This window comes from Schistocerca piceifrons, chromosome 7 (assembly GCF_021461385.2).
Source record: "Schistocerca piceifrons isolate TAMUIC-IGC-003096 chromosome 7, iqSchPice1.1, whole genome shotgun sequence".
NCBI lineage: Eukaryota > Metazoa > Arthropoda > Insecta > Orthoptera > Acrididae > Schistocerca > Schistocerca piceifrons.
In genome coordinates, this window is record NC_060144.1 from 505,914,751 (window position 1) to 505,926,994 (window position 12,244).

General features: G+C 38.5%; 2 protein-coding genes across 5 annotated transcripts in view; one reads left to right on the forward strand and one right to left on the reverse strand.

Moving 5' to 3' along the window:
• Positions 1-7,759: 7,759 nt before the first annotated feature.
• On the reverse strand, positions 7,760-9,396 carry LOC124804701 (succinate dehydrogenase assembly factor 2, mitochondrial-like). The gene is made up of 3 exons (XM_047264958.1): positions 9,236-9,396; positions 9,009-9,160; positions 7,760-8,820 (listed from the first exon to the last, which is right to left on the reverse strand). The coding sequence occupies exons 1-3, from the start codon at positions 9,281-9,283 to the stop codon at positions 8,547-8,549; spliced, it is 474 nt and encodes a 157-aa protein (XP_047120914.1). The 5' UTR covers positions 9,284-9,396; the 3' UTR covers positions 7,760-8,546.
• A 46-nt stretch (positions 9,397-9,442) lies between these two features.
• The window catches only part of LOC124804699 (pyruvate dehydrogenase protein X component, mitochondrial-like), a 134,386-nt gene continuing 131,584 nt past the window's right edge, over positions 9,443-12,244 (forward strand). For 2 of the 4 annotated variants that reach the window (XM_047264955.1, XM_047264954.1), the window contains exons 1-2: positions 9,448-9,797; positions 9,962-10,143. In XM_047264955.1, the coding sequence (XP_047120911.1) occupies positions 9,671-9,797; positions 9,962-10,143 (309 nt within the window). In that variant the 5' untranslated portion in view covers positions 9,448-9,670. Of the gene's footprint in view, positions 9,798-9,961; positions 10,144-12,244 lie in introns of all 4 variants that reach the window. The other 2 variants (XM_047264956.1, XM_047264957.1) reach the window with 2 other exon arrangements.

A 12,244-nucleotide genomic window follows, 5' to 3' on the forward strand; every position in this document is an offset into this window, starting at 1 on the left:
GAGGAGCAAGGAAGGAGAAAGAATGGGCAGGTGCATTGGCAGAGAGCAGCATACAACGAGGATGGGGGATGTGGTGAGTGAGGAGATGATAGGACAGAGGGAGGTGGGGTGGGGGATTTTGGATGGAGGGTGTGGGGACAGTAGGTGACCATAGTTTGAGACCAGTATAATATCAAGAGTGGAGAATATGTTATAAGAATAACCCCCACGTGCACAATTCGTAACAGCTGCTGGTGGAGGGGAGGATCCAGGTGCCCTGTGCTGTGAAGCAGCCATCGAAATCAAGCATATTGTGTTCAGCTACATGTTGTGCCACAGGGTGGTCAACTTTGCTCCTGGCCACAGTTTGGCTGTGGCCTTTCATCCTGGTGTACAGCTGGTTGGTACTCATACCAATAAAAAAAAGCCGTGCAATTATTGCAGCAGAGATGCTAAATGAGATGGCTTCTTTCACAGATGGCCTGGCCTCTGATCGGGTAGGGCTGAAACAGGAAGTGCTGGGTGAGTGGATAGTGCAAGTCTTGGGTCTGCTGCAGGGATATGAACCCTGTGGCAAGGGGTTGGGACTGGGAGTGGCATAGGGATGGACTAGGATTTTGGGGATGTCAGGTTGGTGAGGGAACACCAGTTTAGGAGGGGTGGGAAGGATCTAGGGTAGGTTGTCTCTCATTTCAGGGCATGTTGATAGATAATCAAAGCCGTGACGAAGGATGTGGTTCAATTTTTCCAGGCCGGGGTGGTGTTGGGTGACAAAAGGGACACACTTTTATAGCTGGCTCTTGGTGGTGGTGGGAGAATTGGAGGTGTGTGGGGAAATGGCATTGGACAGTAGGTGTTTGCAGACTGGGTCTGGGTAACAGTGACTGTCTGTGAAGGTCTTGGTGAGATTTCAGCATACTCCGAAACGGAGTTCTTGACTGCAGATACACTATCCACTGGCGGCCAGGCTGTCTGGGAGGAATTGTTTGGCGAGGAAGGGATGGCTGCTGTCAAAATGCAGGTTATGTTGGTGGGTTTAATGTGGTCTGAGGTGCAGATGGAGTCATTAGAGAGGAGGGGAGGTCAATGTGGCATGCTGGGTTGAGGAGGACCAGGTGCACTTGATGGGAGAAAAGGTGTTAAGGTTATGTAGGAATGAGGATAAGGTGTCTTGCCCCTGAGGTTGCTCCTCTCCTTTTCTGCTCTCCATTTCTTCCCCACCCACACTCCACTTGTTCACACTGGGCCTTACAGTCTCATCATGTCACCATCTAGACCCTGCTTGCCTTGCCAGACAGTGCTCTTCTCTCGATCCACCTGTACCCTGCTATCCCTCCCTCTTCCGCATCCCATTCCAGGTTGCTATTCATCTGACTGTAACCTTCTGGTCAAAGCTGCTGGTGGTGACAGTCTTGTCTGCATGAGATGTACTTGTTTGTGTGACTGTGTGCATATTTTATTTGATGAAAAAGGTGTTGGCCGAAAGCTGTAATGTGTAATGGTCTTTTTATTGTGCCTGTCTGCAACTCAACTCTTCACTTTATAGTGAGTAGCAATTTATCCTTTTCCTAATATTGTTGATATTCCAACCTGGAGTTTCCATTGTTTGATCATTATACATTGTGGTCAGATTTGCTGCAGATAGCCACTTATCCTCCTTTACAGAGTGGGCAACTGTCTGAGCTTCACATTCTACGAGGAGGTACAGACATCCAACACCTTGTTACATATTCATGGTTTCACTGTCCTTCAGCCACTTTCAATAGGTGCTCATGAGAGTAGTACACAAACAGCTGACCAGCTTTGCCATTTCAGAGATGCTTGTTCCCACATGCCATGCCATAATAATCTGCTTTCCGTCAAAGTTGCGTATCTCAGTAGATCTCTCCATTTGGTCCCATATCATCACTAGAATGATACCCCATTCATCTCTATTCTGCTTCCCTTACCATGTCATGTACCCACAACATATAGCAGTATGCAGATAGTGTTGCAAATAACAACTGGCACAAGTTTGTCATTTTATGTAATTACTACTACTAGTAGTAGTAGTAGTAGTAATATCTTAATTATGTTACATATCCAATCAACAAAAGATTAATGAACAAGTAGCAAGAAAACAGAACAGCTAGGTGCCTGAAGAGGTAATCGAAGCAAGAAATAAACTGAAACTGTATTATGATCTGTCTCAGCAAGAAAGGCTGATGTATGTCATGTTCTTAACAAAATAAAAAGAAAAGGGTACTGCAGATTCATCAGAGAAATACAGGCTTTGTACATTAAAACAGTTGTAGATAAAGCAGAGAACTATTCAAAAAAATTATGAGCCTTTCATAAATGAGGAGAGTGGGAAAGTGTCAAAATATACAGAAGACAGCTGCCCAACAAAATATACTGAAAGAGATGTAGATCCTCTAGAAACAGCAAAAAACTTCAACAAAGACTTCATAACTATTGTAGAATTGTGAACTGTGTTTTATTCATCTAATGATGTACATTTACAATCCATTTTGTTTGCGTACAGGAGACATGTCAAAAATTTATAAAAAAATTACAGTGATTTTTACATTAATAAATAATAGCACTATAATAAATAACAACACAATAAGGATATTTCTTGGACTGTGTAACACATTGTACCCAGCTCATATTTCCAGTTTGTCCCACATGAATTCATCCACTGCGTAATAACACTTCAGTGTCAGTACCTCATACTGCTTTCTTTTAAGTGAACCTAAATTCATCTGCATCAACTTGTTACCTTTTAATTTATTACAGATTTTCATTCCCATGTATTGAGGTCCCTGGGCATACAGTCTGAGGTGGTACATGATATGTAACTTCTTCTCTCTTCTGTACCCCACTCACAACCGTCTTATGTTAAATATATGTATGGGTAATACTATGTTAATTCAACATAGAAAAGTAAAATTTTCAATGAGACCACCTCGAATTTCTTTCAAATTTGGTGCATCCAATGGTCTGCATAAGAGATGGAAAATTACCAATTTGCAGAGGTATATGACGACAGTAGAGGACATCACAGGTCTGAAAAAGTTTGGAAGTTGTGTGAAATTTACAAGTGTCTGCCTCAACATAATGACTATAATTCTGGTTGCAATCCAGATACAGCAAAGAAACTTACATCATTGTAAAGCTAATGATTAGATCTTAACATTGATATGCAACATGGTGCTTTTTTTTTTTTAAGAATTTTCACATTAAAGGTCATTGACCTTAACCTTTGACATTAAATATATCAAAACACCACACTGTAATATTTAAAAAATAAATATACAATGTGTTATTCAAATATGCCACTATAGACATGGTAAATATCAAGATATCACACTAAAGGCATCATGACCAAAAATTTATTTTGTCAGCATCAGTACACTATCAAAATGCAGAAGATATCACATAAAAATGAAAGACAAATTATTAAGAAATATAATTTGGAAGTCATGTTGTACAAAAATATGGTTCCTATTATTGTATTGGTATTATGAACCATTTACAGTGTAGCTTTAATGAAAAGGCAATAAAAAGTGGTTACAGCTCTTTTCACAAGTCTCCAAAATAAACTGTTCACGTTCATCAGATTTGATGCAGGGAGAGAGCATGTCCTTCCAGATGCTGTCACTGGATCCAGTCTTGTAAGAATGTCACATCTTCTGAAACAGATACGTCAGGTATACCAGAAAACGCAAATTACAGAGATATCCAAATTTATGCAAGATGCTGGTCTGTACATCATAAGTCTATAAGTAATACACAACCCACCAGTGACTGTCATACATGTTGTTCTTGTGGTCTTCAGACCAAAGACTGGTTTGATGCAGCTGTCCATGCTACTGTATCCTGTACAACCCTCATCATCTCCAAGTAACCACTGCAATCTACATCCTTCTGAATCTGCTTACTGTATTCATCTCTTGGATTCTCTCTATGATTTTTAACCCCCACACTTCCCTCCAGTACTAAATTGGTGATGCCTTGATGCCTCGGAATGTCTCTTACCAACTAATCCCTTTTTTTAAATATTTTTTTTATTAGGTTGTGCTACAAATTTCTCCTTTCCCCAATTCTGTTCAGTACCTCCTCATTAGTTACATGATCTACCCATCTAATCTTGAGCATTCTTCTGTAGCACCACATTTCAAAAGCTTCTATTCTCCTCTTGTCTAAACCGTTTATCGTACTTGTTTTACTTCCACACATGGCTACAGAAAGGACTTCCTGACACTTAAATCTATACACGATGTTAGCAAATTTCTCTTCTCCAGAAATGCTTTTCTTGGGATTCCCAGTCTACATTTTATATCCTCTGTACTTCGACCATCGTCAGTTATTTTGCTTCCCAAGTAGCAAAACCCATCTCCTACTTTAAGTGCCTCATTTCCTGATCTAATTCCCTAAGCATTATCTGATTTAATTCAACTACTTTCTATTATCCTCGTTTTGATTTTGTTGATGTTCATCTGACCTTCTAGTAAACAGAAGTGATGTGTGTCTTTTTACAAGAACTGGGCACAGTTTCTCATTTGAGGGATCTACGATAAATTATAGTTAGAAGGGGGCTATCTCAGCCAGAAATTCAGTATTCAGGGTAATAGACGTGATCCACAAACCTACTGTCCAGTATCACTGATACTGATGACAGGATGACCTCCTCAATGTCAATTAGCAAGGATTTTGAAAACACTGATCATGTGAAACCAAACTTACACTTTTCTCACATGACATACTGAAATTGTTGGACCAATGCAACTATGTAAATGCAGTGTTTTTTGATTTCCGAAAAGCACTTGACTCAGTACTGCACCTACACTTATTGCCAAAAGTACGATCATATGGGTATCAAGTGAAATATGCAACTGGACTGAGGGCTTTTTGGTAGGAAGGACACAGCATGTTGTCTTGGTTTTTAAAAGCCGTCGTCAGATCTAGAAGTAACTTCGGGTGTGTCCCAGGGAAGTGTCTTAGGACCTTTGCTGTTCATGTTGTATATTAACAACCTTGCAGACAATATTAATAGTAAAATAAGGCTTTTTGCAGATGTTGCAGTTATCTACAATGAAGTACTATGTGAGAGAAGCTGCATAATTATTCATTTATATCTTGATAAGATTTCAATGTGGTGCAGAGATTGGCAGCTTGCTGTAGATGTTAAGAAATATAAAATTTTGCTCTTCACAAAATGAAAAAAACCTAGTAGCCTATGACTATAATATCAACGAATTACTGTTGGAATCAACCACCTTATACAAATACCTGAGTGTAACACTTTGTAAGGATATGAAATGGAATGATCACATAGGCTAAGTCATGCTGCGTAAAGCAGGTGGTAGACTTCAGTTTATTGGTAGAATACTGAGGAAGCGCAATCAGTCTACAAAAGAGACTGCTTACAAAACACTGAAGTGACCACTTCTGGAATACTGCACAAGTGCGTGGGACCAGTACCAGATGGGACTAAGAGGGTATATTGAACGTGTACAGAGAAGTTCAGCATGAATGGTCACAGGTTTGTTTAATCTGTGGAAGAATGCCACAGAGATACTGAAGGAACTAAACCAGCAGACTCTTTTTAGACAGATGTAAACTATCCCGAGAAAGTCTATTAACAAATGACGTAAAAGTTTTCTGGGTACGGTACTGCGTCATAATGTATAAGACCCAGAAGAAGGCTGCTGCACCTGTCACCGAAACATTGGTTTTTCCCCAGCAGCAGTAGTTTTATACATTATGATGCGGTACCATACCCAGAAAACTTTTATGTCGACTGACTCTGGCCACAAAGCCTACACAATTATATCTATTAACAAAATTTCAAGAACTGTCTCTACTGAAGAGATGTACTGCAACCCCCTGAATATCACTCACAAAGGAATCTTGGGGATATGATAAGAATAATTACTGCACACACAGAGGAATTCAAACAATAATTCTTCCAGCACTCTATATGTGAACGGAACAGGAAGAAACCTAATAACTGGTACAATGCGTTGTACCCTCTGCCATGCACCTCACGGTGGTTTGAAGAGTAGATGTAGAACTGCCATTTCATCAAGAAAGTTCTACAGAGTACTAAAAGCTAGGTAATGTCCTGAAATTATAGCTAGAGTTATTTTAAGTATACAAGATAAAGGAAAAGTGGGATTCTTACCTCTCGATAAATAATCCAGTTAAAGGCCTTGGGAACTGCAAAGATGTTAAACATATTATGTACAGAATTCCATGGGAATATTAGTTGGTGCTACATGGCTTATGTGTAGAAGTGCTCTCTTTATCCATTTTTTTCCTTTGAAGAAGTACTTCACTAGCGGACTACGAGAAAATTTTTCCAAGAAACCTACTCACTTCCAGAATTGTGTAATACGAATCAGGCAGTAGCACTCTTAACCATTACATCAAATGGGCAATGCCAACAAGACTTGTCAAGAAATACTAGGGTGGACAAAAAGTATCTCACTAAGGACAACTGGAAATGGAATACAAAGAATTACGATGTTGTTAGTTTCTGCAGGAGGAGGAAAGCTACCCCATCCCCCACATTATTCTGAAACCCAAAACAGATCAAAGAAAATTTCCCTAAACAATTAGTGGTCCATAGCCTAGACGACAGAATTATCGATGGACTGGCTGGCTGTCTTTTGGAATCACTGACTTGGTAGATTGCTTAGTATGAGAGCTATGCTAGTGTTGGATGTCTTTGAAAGTCACTTCACAAACTGAATAAAGAATAAAGTTGCTGCACTGTCAACATAGCTAAATGCTGTACCTATAATTTAAGCCTATATTGAACTTCTGAAGGTGACAGATTAATGTGCTGAAACCAGCGAAGTGAAATTATAATTTTTGTGCAGCCGATATCTGATTTTTATTATGGTGAAAAAAATATGCTGTGAATAAAATGTATAACAGGATGACATAGTAAACAAACTATTTGAAGACTATCTCCAAAAATGTTGCTCTGATTAGCATCTAGAAAGGGATTATGCACTCATCCCATATGGCAAGATTCAAAAGGCATCAGGAATCCTTGTTAGTGAATGGATTTGCTCTTCATGTCACACATTACCCGATTCCATCATAAAAAGGTTCAAAGAATTGTTGTATGTCCAGCACCCTGGATAGTAGTGAGCACAACATACTTAAAGAGGAGAGTGATTAAAATACTGACAGTGATGAAATAAATACTGGTAGTGAAGTACAGTGACACCAGCAAAAACTGTGATTAGAAGACTTATTTATCTACAGTACAACATAAAATATGTGATTAAGAGTCGGTAGATTGTAAACAGTTTTTGGTAAATGAGTAAAATGACAAATTTTTCTCACTGAGCATCTGTCTTTTTTTTTTTTCTCCCCTCAACATTAAAAATACAGCTTATATTTGGATGTGGTTTGTATTTAGACCAATATAGTATTATGACAGTGTCTTCACTTTATACATATCAGAATATAATAAATACATACACGAGCATGCAACAAGAGGAAAGGATAACTTAGGCAAGACAGTGTCCACCAGACTACCAATGCCTACCCCATGTAAAAAAGCAATATGTTGTCTAGTAAGCTGGTAATAGGTCGTCTAATAAGCTACCAACACAATTAACAAAATAAAAGGAATTAAATCTTTAAAAACTTTTAAATGTATACACAATATGAATGAATATTTATGATGCAATAATTTAATTTCAGATAATGCAATAACAGAACATATTTAGTATGTATCAATCTTTTATGTGATGCTCTTTTTTGTTGCAAATTGGTTGTATATTTATGTAACTAAGCCCTGATATAATGTCAAGTGTTAAATGCAGTCGGAACACAGATGTCAGCTTATAAAATTATCTGGCACACAATACTCTCTGCTGGAAACTGACAGCTGAAGTTCACAAGCAAAGAATGAGTAATAAATAATGTGTTTGCTACACAACAAGCAATAAATTTCCTTCTACAGACAAGCACACGTGTAGTATACCAGCAAGAAATGTGGACAACCTGCAATCTTAGGACTGTATCTGCTGAAAATTTTGAAAGCAATGAAGACTCAATTTTTTGTGGCTATAATTTATTATCAATTATGGACATTGAATAACAACAAATATACATATTTACACAGTATGTGTGTTTGCACCAGTGAAGCTCTGAGAGTGCAGTGAAAGTTATCTACATTTTATATTATAAACAAACAATATGAAAGCACCAAACATTCACATTACACTTGTCTTGATAAATAAGTTAGTATTTCATAACTGAATACAGTGTATTGTTCACTAGATTAGTGTGACCTCTCTAATTAAATAATTAACAAGTATTAATCAAAATCATGCAATTTAAATGGCAGTAAAACTAGGCTTCCAGAGACAAAAGGTGCTTATCCAGGAGCTGTTGTTAATAAAATGAGTGTGTATGGGAGAGAGGGAGGGACGACAAGAGAGAGAGGTATTTCGGCTGCTAGGACTGACAACTGTTGTACATTAAAGCAAACAATGAATACTGAACAGGCCTCACTTATGTGAAGATAGGTAGTTTAAAATAAATAAAAAATGTGTTAATTAGTCAAGGTCAGGCTGGCGAATTCGGAGTTGTCTCTCCTTGTTTTGTACATGCTCTTTCAGCAGCTTCATAGCATCATTTTCGAACTCTGCAGGAGTTGGCTTAACACCAGTAACCCAGTAATATAAGTCCCAGTCATTTGATGGTAAATTGATAAGACGATCGTACTGCTGTAGCAATTCTGGTGTCATTTTTGAGAGATGTTTCGCTGCAAAAGTACTCAGCAGAAGTCCATTCTCCAGCATACCACGCTTCCGTGATTGGTACAGCAGCCTACATACAGAAAAGCATGTTTTAACGTTATAATTGTTATCTGGAATTCGGTGTTTTGTTAATATTTACTAATATGCAGTCGGTATTTTAATATATAAATCACTGTAGGAAGTTATCGTCAATCACAAATCACAGGGAGGCAAATAGGGGCTATTTGCAGCGTCTATTTTAAATGACGGTAATATTACCTGGCCCTTTTCAAGTCAGTTGGTTCGTCCACCCTTTCCTTATATGGGGGTATCTGTGGTTCAGTAATATTTTCTGGCGGAAAGAGTTCTTGACTGCTGAACTTTACTGACGTAAGAGAGACAGGCCGCGTTACCCAAGGACAGACCGTCGCCTGTAAAAACAAGTATTGTACAATATTCCAGAAAATACCACAGTAATATTACAAGCATTTTCATATAAAACGCACCAGAATACCCCGACACGGTGCACATCGGCTGAGTAACACTGGAAACATTATAACACTTCGTTCTCCACAATATTCGCAACGCAGTCAATCTGATCTGCGTTTCTCCGTCAGTCCATCAGCTGTTTGATGTGTGCTTGTTTTACTTAGTGCTTATTATAACCACAGTGTTCAAACATTTTCGCAGGCTGTGAAAGACAATTGAAACCCAACAGCCAATACCAACACCGGTAGAAAAATATCTTACATTTGGCGAGCACCGATCGTATTGTTTTTTATGGCGCTAACAATGTGTTTATTGTTGATGGTTGAATTCCACTTCGCGTGACAGGAAGAAAATTGCGTCGTCTGCAAAATCAACTAATGTGCACTGATTTATATTATCTTGAACACCAGAACTGGAATGAAGGTCGAATTACGGTCGTCAGGAAGTAAATAATGGCTGCAGCTGTGAGGATTCGCGTTGCCCAGTTGGTTCAAAAGCACGCTTTTTCACTATTGACACAACCTAGGTGCTTGGCAGCTACTCAGAAACTATGTTTCCACAATTCTTACTTGCTATGTGGTATGTAAATTAATTCTATTTCTTTTTACCGGTTTAGTGTTTCAAAACAACGTGAATCTGTGTTGCAGTAATTAAATCGGCGTTAACGGGAGATTTTAGTTTATATACAAAATATTTTCACGACGTGACCGCGCAGTTGTAATTCAGGGCTGGTTATGTTTCAGTTGCTGGGCAAGAAATCAAGATGCCTTCACTTTCCCCTACCATGTCAGAAGGGACAATTGTGAAATGGTTGAAGAAGGAAGGAGATGTTGTTCAGCCAGGTGACGTTCTCTGTGACATACAGACTGACAAAGCTGTTGTCTCATTTGAAACTGAAGAAGAGGGCGTCCTTGCAAAAATCCTGGTATGTAAAATATGCAGCTGAGTGGTTACTGCCAGACGTAGTGTAAAGTGAAAGGCCAACATTAATTACTACTGTCTACATTGGCACATGACAAGTATTATAATTGCAGACAACTCCCATAGGGAACTGTTAAAGCTCTCAAACACATGTGTATGAGCACTTTTGTACTCTTGTGGAAACAGGACAACTTTGACAGTATTTAGCTCTTAATAACTGTTAGTTGGCAAAGGCCTCATTTTGAACATCATCTTTATCTGCTGTACTGTTTTGTAGTCTCCACTGACTATATGCTCGAAGCTAAGCAGTTTCATTGCTAATATGTTAATATTTTAATTTATAGACACTTAATAGATGTAGTGAGTTGCAGGTACCAAAACTAGCCCTCATATATAACAAAGAAAGTGTCAGTGGATCCAGCTTGGTATCAACTTTAAAGCAAATCAGTGCAGTGATCAATTAATGAAAAACCTCATTTAGAAGTTTCCAGTTATACTGTTCTCATCTCATACGTGCTCTTGTGTTGAGTAATATTAACTTTGTAAGACATTATGACCTGTTTCGGTTGTTTTGGAATTGCCAATTAGGGTTTAGGAAAAATTATCATATGTGCTGCTGTTATTGAGCTACGTAAATAATTCATAATAAATTGAACTTGAGTAAAACTGCAAACAGCTGCTAATTGATAATTTATTCGTGATTGGTTTCGATTTGTTAAAGCATCATCATCAGGTGGTTAGCAGTGTCACATAGATTGGCACATGGAAATACCCCCAGTGATTGTAGTCGCAGAACCCAACATCATGATGAGGGGAAGTAGTCAACTAACGATAACCAGCAGAGCATTGGGTTGAATAGTGCAGGGGATGAGGCACAATAACAAACTATTCAGAACAGAATGAACATCAGATAATTGGGGATCACATTTAGAGTCAAGAGGAATATTCGATAAGAGCTAATGGCTTTGGCCAGTTACCTAATGATAATGGCTGCAGGCATGTCACCATCTGCTGTGTATACTCACATTTTTGTTGTTAGTTGGTTAAGTGAAAGAATGTTAAAGAAAAAAAAAATCTATTTGTCATGACACTTGGTTAGGTTGGAAGGTGACAGTTTGGTTGCTAGTTGGCGAAGCCAATGAATGTGGTACTAAAAAATCCTGGTTGTGGTGACAGTCTGATCTGTAGCTGAACCCATCTGAAAAAAATGTCAAGAACATTGTTTACAACATTTGTCACATGTTTCCTACGTCAGTGGTCAGAGCAGACGACTTGTATTGAACATTCTGGTAGATCACCACATTTGTAATGGCAAACCCTGTAGTTGGTTTTTGTGAGGCTAAAGCATTGGAGGCATTCAAGTGTAGGCTATACCAACCCAACACTCATACCCCATTGGTCAGGATGTTTAGTATGTTGTTCATAGCACTCCCACATATCACTGAACAAAAGTTTGTGACTACATAAATTTTTTCTGCAGGCGACCTTTTTCGATCATCATTAACCAAGCTTTGTAAATGCAAAGCTCTTTTTTTTTAAATTTATCAAAGGCTTTTGACACTGTGTGCCACAATACTCTACTGCTCAAACTAAAAACTGTAGTTTCTATGCCTGCTGTTGAAATTATCAAATCACACTTGTTTAATTGAACTCAAACTGTTTACTGCACTTCAGCAACCAGTATCCTAGTTTCTAATCTGTTAAGTACACTTTTCCTCAGAGGTCAATCTGGGTACCACATCTGTTTATATTATGCAGGGTATTAAATAATATGTGGAAAATATCTGAGGAATGGATAGAGGACGTGTATTTTTTCTTTTCAAATGTCTTCTGATGGTTAAATGAAATGCTGAAAAGGTCCACCATCAGCTCTTAACACAAACTTCTAAATGCTGCGTCAGGGGTTGTCTATTGGCTCTCATATTCCAGGTGTCTGCTGTATATGCTGAAATCCTTGAACCCATTGGCAAAGAATGTCAGCATTTGTAGTAGGTCTTGAATACACTACACCCTTTAAATGCCCCAAAATAAAAATCCAGTGCACTGGGATCAGGAAGACTACAGGACAAGATATTGCTGCTTGAAGACCTATCGGTTTTTTTGGG

Bases quoted from the DNA above. Each gene is read 5' to 3' on its own strand.
- LOC124804701 (XM_047264958.1), bottom strand. From the start codon at position 9,283: ATGTTTCCAGTGTTACTCAGCCGATGTGCACCGTGTCGGGGTATTCTG. The intron at 9,161-9,235 runs GTGCGTTTTATA...TTGTTTTTACAG, and splicing joins CACCGTGTCGGGGTATTCTG to GCGACGGTCTGTCCTTGGGT. The intron at 8,821-9,008 runs GTAATATTACCG...TTCTGTATGTAG, and splicing joins ACTGACTTGAAAAGGGCCAG to GCTGCTGTACCAATCACGGA.